Here is a 12121-nt window from a genome sequence, read left to right as displayed (position 1 = left end):
TGACCGAAGGCCCCTGAGGCGCGGCACAGGGTCTGCTCCGTGACGTCCAGAGGTCCAGGCACTGATGTTGCAAGGATCGACAGTCTAGGTTTTTTTTAAACAAATCATACCAAAACAGGTTTATGAAAAATGTGGGAAATCTGAACGTCTTGTGGCTGACAAAAGCATCCTCCTCACAGCGTGAATGACGGGGTGACTGGATGTGCCTGTGGAGACAACCTGGACCTGCCCCGAGGCCCTCCAGAACCCGGGCTCGGCCCCTGCCTGGGCCGGTGCTTCCCTCTGCCATTTTGTTTTCTTCAGAGGTGACTAGAAAGACAGACTCGACCCAGCCAGGTGTCCCCGAGGGTGTCCCTGCAGGTTCTAGTTCACGCCCCGTGCATCTGCTCACCCTTCCGGTGGTCCGCCGCGGGCAGCCCCGCCCCCACTCCGGGGCTCCGTCTCCCAGGCTAGAAAGTGTCTGTGTTTGACCCCAGTGGTCGAAAGTGCCTGATGACCCTAGAAGCGGTTCTTGCTTCTTTGCTTCAGCGCCTGGCTCCCTGTGACACAGGGACTTAGGAAGTGTTGTAGGGTTGTCACGTGGTGGCAGAATGCTCACTCATTCCGGACAGAGGTGGCCCACAGGAAGCTTTCTGTGGCAGTAAGAAGTCCCAAGCAGCCCTCGGGGGCCCCCGAGGTGTAGGGCGCGTGTCGCGTGCGTGCGGAAGTCAAGGCCGATGGTCAGGGCCGGGCAGGGTGGGCCGGGCCTCTCCAGTGCATCCGCAGCACAGAGAAGGGTCAGGACTCCTGCCCGGCCCACTGCACAGGCCGAATGTTTGCGCGTGCATGTGTGAGTGTGCATTATGAACGTGTGTGTACATGTGTATGGTGGGGCACCTCAAAACCCCTGCCACCCCCCATCCAGTCAGCGGAAGACGGAATAGAAGAAAAAGGCGGACCGTCCCCCAGGAAGAGGGGCGCCTGCCGGCCAGCCGGCCTCGAGCTGGCACGGGGGCTTCCCGCCGGAAGCGCAGCTGAGCCCCGCGGCCGTGCAGCCAGCGCCTCGTAAAGCTCAATTGGTGTGCACACCTGTGTGTCTGCAGTGCGCACTCCCATGTGTCTGCGGTGCGCACACCCGTGTCTGTGGTGCGCACACCTGTTGGTCTTTCCTGGGGCGCCTGGACCGGTACACCCCTTCCAGCACGTCTCGTCAGGTCCTCCTCCGGCTCTTCTCTGTCGGCCCCTGCTCACAGCCCGCTGGGCTCACCCTCTGCACCGTGGTGGCGGGCCGGGGCAGGCAGGGACTCTCAAGGAGCAGTGAAGCTCTCAGGTGACAGACATGCAGCCTGGCACCCTGTGGCGGTGGGGTGGCGGTGCCAGGGTGCACAGGTAGGAGCTCCGGGGGCCTCTGCTCCCCCGGGCCTGTGTGGGAAGGAAGAGCCTGTGAGCAGCGAGACCCTTCCAGGGCTGGAGGCCTGACTCAGTGACGTGGTAGAGTGACCAGTGAGGCTGCTGGCTCTCTCTGGGCCTCAACTCTGCCTGGAGGAGGGGTAGCGCTCACGTGCGCGGCGGACACCCTATGCGTAGGGAGCGAGGTGCCATCTCCGGGTCTCTCTCTTCACTGGGGGGGATGGCCTGGGTTGCTTCCTGGGGAAGCCGCAGCCATTCGCTGGGCCCCGTGCTGACGGGGGCCCCACCTGGCAGCCCTCCCCTAGCAGGTGGCATGGGAGAGGGATCATGGGCTCCTCGCACCTCGGGGCCTCCATGCTGCTCCCCGGCGTCCTCCCCAAGCAGCTCAGAAGGGGCCTCTTCCCTCAGCTTCCCGCCGGGGTCACCCTCCTGTCCTGTGGGTGTAGTGACAACACCCCTGGTGGGCCGGCTCCCTTCGGTCCCTGGCGCCGAGCCGGGGTACGTCAATGCTCAGTGAGTTGAAGGAGCGCAGCGGGGTCGGAGCCGGGAGTCCGTGGGGTTCAGCGTAGGGGCGCAGGGCGAGTGGCTCCTTGGGGCTGAGGCGGGCTGGCACTCTAAGAGGTCAGAGGTGGCTGGGAGTCTGTCCCGGGCCCCAGGGGAGGCAGCAGCAAGGCGGTGACCTGTGGGTGTCCTGGTCTGGCGGCCCGGAAGGTGAGCGTGAGGAGGGCGAAGCGAGTGTTTGCCCGCTGCTCAGGCAGGAACCGGGGACCTGACGGAGTTGTGTGGTGTGCACGAGCCGGCGGTCATCTGGGGCCTGAGCTCCAGCCTGGGGGAGGTGAGCATCATTGTGGGAAGGTCTCCAACCTTGCCCATGTCCCTTGTGGCCTGGCTGACCCTTGAGGGCCCCAGTCTGGCCAGCCCACTCTCCTACCCCCTGCTGCCCCTCAGTGGGCACAGGGGAGGGGCCGGGGACACGGGCTCCCCCGCTCAGGCAGGGTGCACGCACCGGCCCTCGGTGTGAAGTCAGAGGTCAAGGAGTGCTCCTAGCCTCCCGTGATGGGTTGTGGAAGGGTGTGCCTTCCCCTCGCGAGCCCCAGGTCTGCGCGGCCGTGGGTGTGCACCCCTCCTTGGGCTGTTGGAGAAGATCCTGGGAGTGAGGAGTGTCCCATCCTGGGGGGGAGTGTGACCCCAGGCGCATCCTCCCAGGGGTGGTCACCACCCTGCAATTGTGCACGGTTGCTCCCAGCCCAGACCGGAGACCACATGTGGCAGGCAGTCGTGCGGGTCCCTTGCCTGGAAGGACAGCTCTAGCCTGGCCGGCCTTGTTGGTGCCCCCCGCTAATTCTGAGAGCTGTGGGCCCCTCTGAAAGGAGAATGTGGGGGACTTTTCGAGGCGGTCGCTAGCACAGTGTGTTTCTGTCCCCAGCCCCAGGCCAGGCACCACAACAATTTGGGACATTGGTTCCTCTTGCTGCCAGATGGGCCGAGGCCCCAGCCAGGCGCCCACCTAAGAGCAGAAGCCTGCTTTGCGAGAGGCCACCATGGTCACTGCTGGCCGCACTGGCCATGTTCCCTCAGGTCCTCAGGAAGCTTTTCCTGTGGGGTGTGAGGGTATCGCCCAGAGACATTTCCTGTGGGGGTGTCAGGGTATCGCCTGGGGACACTTCCTATGGAGGTGTCAGGGTATTGCCTAGGGACACTTCCTGTGAGGTGTCACCTGAGGGGCACTTCCTTTGGGGCTGTGAGGGTATCACCTGGGATGTGGGACAGCAACTCAGCTGTGGGTACATAAATCATTTCAGCCTAATTTCTCCCTCCTGTTTGGCAGCCCAGTGGAGCTGGTGCCTCTACCCTGGACCCAAGCAAGAGGCTGGTGGGTGACACCTTGTGGCTCACCACCAGTGCACAGCAGGCTGTCCTGGGCTCTGGGCACGTTGCAGGGGCTGCAGGTCCGGGACCCTCTGCACAGTGTGTCTGCGGGCAGGAGCCGCACGTGGTGACACATGAGAGACCGTGTTGCCGTTGTACGAGTGTAGAAATGCCTGCTGTGTGCCAGGCCCTGTGCCAGGCGCCGGTGCAGCTGTGAGCAAGGCGGGCACAGGGTCCTGTCCTAGGGAAGGGCCTGGGGTCCCTGTAGATCCACACACCTGCCTAAGATGGGGACCACTTTCTCAAGACAGGCTCGTAGGTGCAGGCTGCCAGGCTGCCTGGAGTTGGTGGGTGAACCTGCGGGCGGCTCAGCACCAGGGGACGGGAACAGCTAGAGCTAGACTGGCTCTGTCTGTGGCTAGCGCTACAGTGATGGCTCCCAGCCCAGGAGTCCAAGGGGTACCCCCAGGAAGGACTGTGCCCCACCAAGGCCTGTGCAGCTGTCAGTCATGGGCTCTGTGCTGGGCCAAGGATCAGGGCCCCCCATTACCAGCTGGGGCTCTCCCATCCCGCTGAGTTCCAGCATCACTCTCCCCAGTCCCGTCCTGATAGGCCCATCCACACTCACCTGACCCATCTGTCCCCCATCCGTTGGTCCCTCTCCTGCCCGTCCCCCTCACCTGGGAGGCTCTTTCCCTGACAGCCCACTCGGGCACAGCACCTCCAGGTGGGTGCTGCACACGCCCAGGGCCCCACCCTCAGAGCATGGTGTGGCCTCGCATCGTGTCACCCATGGGATAACATGCGGAACCACGCGTCACTGCCAATTAACTGCTTTCTCCCGCCTTCCCCGCAGAAGGACATGGCCCTGAAGCCACATGAGCGGAAGGAGAAATGGGCACGGCGCCTCATCAAGAAGCCCCGCGAGTCAGAAAACTGCCCATCCGCAGAGCCGAGTGAGAATGGGCGGCGGCCCCTGGAGGCGGGCGACCCCGAGCAGGACCTGGAGCCTGCCGCTGACCGAGGGAGGAAGGTCCCGCTGCAGCCCGCCAAGCAGGTGAGCACTGGGCCCCGCCCCACTCAGAGCCGCGGGCTGCGCGCCCCTCCCCCGGCGCCCGTTGGGCTACACCAGCACCTGGACACCACCCGTCGGCCTCTGGCCCTGCCTGGCAACGCGCTCCATCGTTGTCAGGCGTGGGGGATGGGGCACATGTGGACCGGGGCCGGATTCTGAGCAGAGGCAGGGGACCTGCCCAGGTGGGTGACAGCCAGACGGAGGCCGAGCCTGGCCGGGCCGGGAGCCCGGGAATGGGGGTGGGGTGGGGTGGCGGCTGTGCTCGGCAGGGCCCAGGGTGCACCCGCTGATAGGCCGGCCCCGTTTCCCCATCGCGTCTGTCAGGCTCCGCCGACCACAGGGTGTCCAGGGTGTCTGTAATGCGCGGGGACCAGGCTCGTGGCTGGATGCGCTCCGCCCCCTGAACCTAGCTGAAGTGCAGTGTGTCTGCGGGCAGGGGCCGACGTGCGGTCGGTGGGCTGGGCGCAGGGGGCAGCCCCACCTGAGGCCTGCGGCTGTCGCCCAGGGCCCCACGGGGACGCGGGCTCTGTCTTGGGCGCTCGGCACTGCCGCTGCTCCTGCTCGGGGCCTCATTGGTCTGCGCCTTCTTCCGGAGGGGTTCTTCTCCGTGTTCACGCTTTCACCTCACGTGGGGACCGGGCCGCTGGTGAGGGGGCAGCATGTCTGGGCCCGGGCTGGATGGGGGGTCGGCAGGCACACTTGCCCAGGTGGACACGTGCTCTTTCTTCCATGCAGGTGTGCTCCCCAGAAGGGGGGCCGCTCCCAGCCAACCACTGGGACCAGAACGGCCCGGCCCAGCGCCAGCAGCAGCTCCAGCCCAGCCAGCCCCCGGGGTCACCCCCAGCCCCGTGTCGGCGCTGCCAGCCCAGTCGGGCTCTCCCGGACTCTGGGCAGCCCTGCCAGCCCCAGCAGCCACTCCCGAGTCAGCGCAGCTGGCCCCAGCGGTCACTTCTGGGCCCAAGACAGCCCTGCCAGCCCCGGCGGTCACTTCTGGGCCCAGGTCAGCCCTGCCGGCCCCAGCGGCTGCTTCCAGCCCCAGATCCGCACTGCCGGCCCCAGCGGTCACTCCCGGCTCAGCCCTACCGGCCACGGTGGGCGCTCCTAGGCCCCAGACAGCGCTGCCGGCCCCCGCGCTCCCTCCTGGCCCCGTGCCACCTCTGCCGGCCCCTGCGCTCCTTCCTGACCCCGTGTCATCTCTGCCGGCCCCTGCGGTCCCTGCTGGCCCTCTGGCACCGCTGCTGGCCCACTCGGTCATGGGTGGCACCATGTCTCCATGGCCAGCCCAGCAGGGCATCCTCAGGACAGCGGTGCCGGCCCCTTCGGTCTCTGCTGGCCCAGTGCCAGCGGTGCCAGCCCCCCCAGTCCCTCCTCGTGCTGCGTCCACGCCGCCGGCCCCCCAGCTTACTCGCGGGCCGGTGCTGCTGCCCCCGGCGGGCGCTCCTAGCCCCGTGCCAACCCCGAAGGTCCCTCCTGGGTCAGCCCAGTCACCCCCGGCAGTCACTGCTGGGCCTCAGTCAGCCCCAGCAATTAGCCGAAACCCCAGAGCAGTCCGGCCCCCCCAAACCTTCTCTTCTGGGCCCCAGACAGCCGCACGCACAGAAGCAGCCGCTCCTGGGCCCAGAACAGCCTCACGCACCCCAGCGGCCGCTCCTGGGCCCGAAGCAGCCCTGCCGGCCCCTGCGCTCGCTTCTGGGCCCGAGCCCACCCTGCAAACCCCAGCCGCTGCTGCCCCTCCCCGAGCCCCCTTCGCTTCTGGGGCGGCCAGCCCCACCCCGCCGGCCTCTCTTGGGGCCCGTGAGCCAGCCTCGGCGGTCCCTGCTGGACCCGGTCCGGGCCCGTCAGCCCCAGCTCCCGGCCCTGGGCCGACCCTGCTGGCCCCTGAGGTCACGACGGACTCGCTCGTCCACCCCTGCGGTGGCCCGCCAGGCCCCGCACGTGAGCCCAGGAGCCTGATGTCGTTTCCCAGACGAGCCCCGCTGTGGCTGCACTGGGCAGGGCCAGGGCCGGAGGCGCGGTGCCGCCGTGGGTGGCGGTCTTTTCCAGGCGGGCCGGGCCGTTCGCAGTGGGAACAGGCTCGGCAGAGGCGAGAGCCCCAGCGGGGCCAGCAGCCCGAGGCCTGCCTGCGCCAGGAAGAGAGGCCAGGGTTCCCGCGCCCCCCGGCTCCTTGCCTTGCCCGCCGCTTTGTGACGTGCACACCCCCGGGAAAGGGAACGTGGCCACCGGGGCTTGGGCTGCCGGGGGGTCCCGCGGTGTCTCCCTGGGCTCTGAAGTGCCCACGTGTCCTCGTACATCAGTCTCCGTGCACGCCAGCCCCAGGTGTGCGCGTGTGTGTGGTGTGCGTGGCTTGGGGCGTGTCAGCGCAGGCCTTGCCTCCTGGGGCCCCTCCCCACCTGGCCAGTGCATCCCTGCCCCCAGGCGGAGTGCATCCCACTCACCTGGCAGAGAGTGACGTGCGTTCGCCTCCAGGGCGCGGTGACTGTGGAGAGGTGGGGGGGCACCTGGGGCTGTCTCTGGGGCCATCAGTAGGAGCTGCTGGTGGCAAGGAGGGGCGCCCCCGGGACCAGGTCTCCCGTCTGCCCCCCGGCTCTGTTCCAAGACAGCCCGCAGGGCCCAGGGCCGTTCTCGGGGTGCCCTCTCTTGACCTCCCGCTCCGCCTCTGCAAATCCCTGGCTGTCAGCCCTCCCAGGATGTCCCCTGCTGGGACAGTCCTCACACTACAGGGCTTCTCTGCCCCGTCCACCCCTCACCTCAGCCCGTGGCTCAGACAGGCCCAGAGTGTACTCTTGGCATCCTGGGCACAAGGTGGGACCCCTGTTCTGACTGTCAGGACTGCAGGGCCCGGGGACGGGCTGCCGCCGTCTCTGCAGAGCAGCACGGACCCCTGGGGACCCGGCCGGGTGCCCACTCAGCGCCTGTGCACCCAGTCTTGCTGGCTGTGACGGCCGCTGCCAGTGCTGACCCTGCTCGCGGAGGTCCCCCAGTCTCCAGGCCTCCCCCTCCCCGCTTGCCCGTGATGACCCTGGCCACCGCTGGCCCTTGGGGGTCCCAGCCAGCTGGGTGTGGGGTTTACCCAGGATCTCCCGGAAATGCGGGGCTTATTTTTCTGATTAAAGAAAATAAAAAGTGCCGTGCCATTATTTTTATAACAGCATCAGCGTTTGTGATTTAACAGACGAGCGTGCATCGTACATGACGTGATTTACTGCCACCAGCGGTTTTCTGCACATCTGGACTTGCCTCGTTATCTCTGGGCAGTGGGGGAGAGGCCGGGGGCGGGTCTTGCGGCCTGGCCACGCCCCACACTGGGGCTGGGGCTGGGGCTGGGGCTCTGGCTCCGGCTCGCCACCAGCCAAGCCGCCGGCACCTGCTTCTCCTGTCACTTGGAGGCTCTGCTCTGGAAGGGGCTTTTTCTAGACATGAAGCCCTCGCATTTGCACCATGCCTTGTTGTCACACGCTAAGAGTGGCAAGGGTTCAGGCCGTGTGCACGCACACGTGTGTATGTGTGTGTGAGAGAGTATCTGCCCTGGGGTCCCCATGCACGCTCGTGTCTGAGCATGTCCCAGGAGTGGGCCGGGACGTGCGGACATTGCAGCCCTGCCTTTCTAGGCATTTCTGTCTTGGGAGTGTTGACCAAAGTACCTGAGTGCCACTTGGAGTGGGGAAGACAGCTGATGGGGCCACAGCAGAAGGGGTGGGAAGAGGGCGGAGGCCCATGGGGACCCCACAGCCAGGGTGGGGCTGCCCACTGCCTCCCCATGCAGAACGGCCCCACCCGGTTGAAGTCCGCCGTGAGCTGGGGGTGGGGGAGCCCTGGGCCCTGCTGCTGCCTGTGTGGTCGCTGAGGGACAGACAGGCTTGAGTTCTGTCTAAACCCAGAGGGGCCCCCAAAGCCCTGTGTGCCCCACCTCCCATGGCCACAGCTGCCTCAGGTTCAAAGTACTGGGCCCCTGCAGGGAGCGTGGTCTGAGGAGGCGCCCATTTGCCGTGGGGGACCAGACTGCATGTGCTGTGTCCCAGGGGGCAGGGCCTGGGGGCACTGCCCTCCTCACTGCCTGACGACAGGCAGGTCCTGCCAGGCCAGATCCTTGATGTTGCTGAGAGCAGCCGGAAGCGAGCTTTTCTGTGGATTCGGCAATTTTGAAACCTTAATAGTTAAATCTAATTTTATGAGCTACCTTGTTGACCAGAGGACACAGATGTGTGGCCCTGGGGGCAGAGTTTGGGCCCTGGCAGTTGATTTGGCCCTGAGGCCGGGGTATGGGTAAGAGCAGAGATGGAGTGAGAGCCCGTGCTATCTGTCCCAGGCACCCCACGCTCTGCCGGGTCTCCCCAGTGCCCTGCAGCCTGCCCCTCCTGTCCCGCACCGGCCCCTGCCTCCACGTCCCCATCTGCAGACTGGGCCTTGGGGAGGGGACAAGAGCCCTTCATGCAGTTCCTGGTCCCTGCTCAGCCCTGACGACAAGGAGGGTGCTGGTGGTGGCATTTGTTGTCAGGGAGGAGGGGGTGTCTGTGTTAGAATCTCACAAGGCGAGAGCTAAGCTAGAGTTTGCCGGGCAGGTGCTCACTAAGGGGACGCTTTGGGATCCGCAGGAGGATGGGAGGCACACAGGTGTGAGTGACCCCTGATGGGCTGACAGGCTCCTGGTCCTAGAAGGGGGTCTGCGTATCATGTCCAGTGTCCACCGGGACACCCCAGCCAGGCTGTAGAATCCCTGGGGAGGAGGTGTCCGCCGTGCCTGTCCCCTGCGTGCGCCTGTGTGTGGCCCAGGCGTTGTTGGGCAGGCCAGCTGCAGGTGAATGCCGTCACCCCCCAAAAGCCCTGCCCCTTTAGTACCACCCCGGGGATGCGCCCCTGGGCGGCCCGGTGCACCCTGAGCAGCTGCGTCACCAGGCGCTGAGGACACGTCCTGACCCGTGGCCGGCGGAGCCTCTTCCAGCAGACTACATGATTCGCCACTTAATGTTAGAGGCCAGCGTGTGGCCGCGCTGCGCTGACCTTCCGCCAGCAGAAAAAAACGGTGGCCCCCCTCCCCTTGTCAGAGGCCACAGTGACCACGACAGACCCAGCAGTTCGCCAGAGTCAGGGCAGTTTTAAGGGGAACAATGTTCACGTCCAGTCACCTGCCCTCTCCTGGAGGACTTGGCAAGAAGCCTGTCCCGGGGCTGGGGGTGGGGGACCCAAGGCCGAGGGGCACTGCCCAAGGCCCCGGACCGGTTCTGAGGTTCCGACGCTGTAGGCCGGGCGTAGAGCAGCAAAGTTGTGAGACGGGGCTGATGGGGCTTCGCGCAAAATTGTAATTGTCCAGGTAGCCACATCAAAAATGTGAGAAGAGACAAAGTTAAAGTTTTTTCACTCCATAGATGCAAAATAGTATCATTTCAGCATATAACCAATATAAACGTTATCAGTGAGACATTTTACTTTTATTGTATCGAATCCCGGAGAGGCAGTTTCTTAAGCTATAACCCCTCAGTTCAGACTGACACGCAGGACGGAACAGACGGTCTGAAGAGACCTGCATCTGTTAAAGACGGTGACTCTAATCTGGATGGCCGCCTGTCACCACCGCCCCGCCAGCCTCCCAGCTGCTCAGGCACTGTCTGCAGCGGTTAATTTAATCACTCGCCACGCCCGGGAGGCAGCGTGCTGTGAGTCCCATTTTTCAGATGAGGCTACTGAAGCGAGAACAAGAATCTCAGTAACTCGCCCAAGACAAACAGAATAAGTGGCTGAGCCAGGACTCAGACCCAGGCAGCTCGGTTCTAGATCCGTGCCCTTGACCTTGACGTTTCCCGGAGACAGCAGTGATGTAACTGCGGGCCTCTCAGCCTCCAATAATCTCTGTGCGTGTGCGCCTCTGTGGGGTGTGTGACTCCTTAAGCAGCCCATTTGTTCTGGAAGAGTCCCTCCACACTCAGGGTCCAGCCCTGAGCCCTAGACATGCCCCATGGGGTCCTTGGTGGCCCGGCCTCTCCCCCGCCCACCTGCCTTCCGCTGGCTGGACCACTGTGGTTTGCTCCGCACCGCCTACCTCCAGGCCCTGGGCCCCCTTCAGCTCCCCCTCTGCTGGGTGGTGAGTGCCCCGTTTCTCATCTGTACCCCTCTGGTCCTCATAACCCCGAGCCTGGCCCGGGTCTGGGCCCTGAGGCCTTGGTAAGTATGAAGAGAGTGAGAGACTGAGAACGTTGTGGCTGGTACGTACGTCATCTGCCATGCCAGTCTGTCCGCCGGTTTGGGGTTTTCTGATCACTTACAAGGCAGTTGCTGAGTGGGCTGGTAGAGGCCTTCCAGAAAGTTCCCATCTGGCCCTTGGCAGTGTCTGGTGGGGAGCCAGCTCTGTCACTTAGCTGCGTGGCTTTGGGCAAGTGACTCAACCCCTTGGCACTTTGTCTTTCTCATCTGTAGGATGGGGTCATGACACGTCTCCCGCAGGGTTTTCGAGATCAGTGAGTCGATTTAAGAGACATCTCAGAGCGTAGGGGGTGCTGGGTGGCTGTGTGAACGTCTGCTCCTCTCGGTAATATGGATGGTTCCTCTGCCCCCTCCTCTTGCCTGGGTTGTTGCTGGGGGGGCTGGCGATGGGACTCCCTAGGGTCCCTCTGGAGTCCATGCGTGCGGCCCCTGCTCCAGCCCCGAGGCGCCCACCCCCTGCGGGCCATGCCCCCGAGGGGCTATCCCACAGTGGAGAGCTTGGGCTCTGCCCCATGTCCACTCTCAAACCCCAGCACCGCCTCTTCTGCCTGGTGGCCTGAGGCAAGTGACTTCTCTCTGGGCCTCGGTGTCCTTATCTGTACAGTGGGAACATCGTCAATACAACATGTCTTAGGCTGTTGACACAGAAATGTGAGTCGATACCCTTGGTACCTGTACAGCTGTATTTGCTGCTGTTACTGTGATTACTGCGTCGCTACCCACAGAATGATGTCTCCTGCCTTCCGGGCCGGGCCCGCCCAGATCCCCTCACCGGGAGCCATCCCGTGGGGCCTCCGGGAACAGCGCTCAGCCTTTAGGTGGCATCGACACCTGTGCCTGAGGTGTGCAGCCGTAGGGAGCAATAGGCTGGGTTGTGGGAGCTGGGGTGAGGCTACCCACACCCCTGAGCATGTACCCTGTGCATGGCCCTCACATGACCCGAGTGTGGGGTCCCGAGCGGGGCCCAGGAACTTCCCACAGTGCTCTCGGGGGCAGGATGGAGGAGAAACTGGACCCTGGGCGTGTGTGGGAGGCACCCAGCCCACCTGTCCCATCTGGGCCAGGGCGCAGAGAACAGGACATGTCGCGATCCCGCCCGCATGAAGCTTGAATTCCAGACAGGCTTGAAGTGAGTGGGGTGATTCAAGGTGACAACAGGCCCTGTTGACAAGGGAGAGGGGCTCCTTCAGATCAGGGGATTGGGGAGGCCTCCTGGCCGGCACCCGAGGGAGAAGGGCATGTGCCTAGTTTCGGGGAGGCCTCGGCGCGGGTCCCTGGGACTGGTTGCAGTGTGGACGTCCTTCTCCTGCAGGGCCGCTGGGAGTTTTAAGCAGTGCAGTGACATGAGCTGATTTATGATTTTAAAAACTCATGCTGGAGGCGGGCTGGGCAGCCATGGGGACAGCTGGGAGGCTGTGCTCGAGGGAGGTGCCGGTGGCTTGAATCAGGTCATTAGTCCTTTAGACAGATGGGGACAACTGTGGAGCAGGCCGAAGGGCTCAGCTGAGTGGCCCAGCCAGAGTGACGGAGGCAAGAGAGAGCCCTGAGGGTCCGCTCCAGCTCTGGTGGCACACGCCCCCAGGCCCCCTCTCA

The 12121-nt window shown here is 64.6% G+C and overlaps 1 protein-coding gene across 1 annotated transcript; it reads left to right on the top strand.

Moving 5' to 3' along the window:
- The first annotated feature begins 862 nt into the window (after positions 1 to 862).
- Positions 863 to 7476, top strand: FBRSL1 (fibrosin like 1). The gene is made up of 2 exons (XM_011371379.2): positions 863 to 4315; positions 5069 to 7476. The coding sequence occupies exons 1-2, from the start codon at positions 4061 to 4063 to the stop codon at positions 6284 to 6286; spliced, it is 1473 nt and encodes a 490-aa protein (XP_011369681.2). The 5' UTR covers positions 863 to 4060; the 3' UTR covers positions 6287 to 7476.
- Positions 7477 to 12121: the final 4645 nt, after the last annotated feature.

This window comes from Pteropus vampyrus, unplaced genomic scaffold (genome assembly GCF_000151845.1).
Source record: "Pteropus vampyrus isolate Shadow unplaced genomic scaffold, Pvam_2.0 Scaffold189, whole genome shotgun sequence".
In the NCBI taxonomy this organism is placed as follows: domain Eukaryota; kingdom Metazoa; phylum Chordata; class Mammalia; order Chiroptera; family Pteropodidae; genus Pteropus; species Pteropus vampyrus.
Note: the sequence above shows the minus strand (reverse complement) of the source record. Positions and strands in the feature narration are given on the sequence as shown.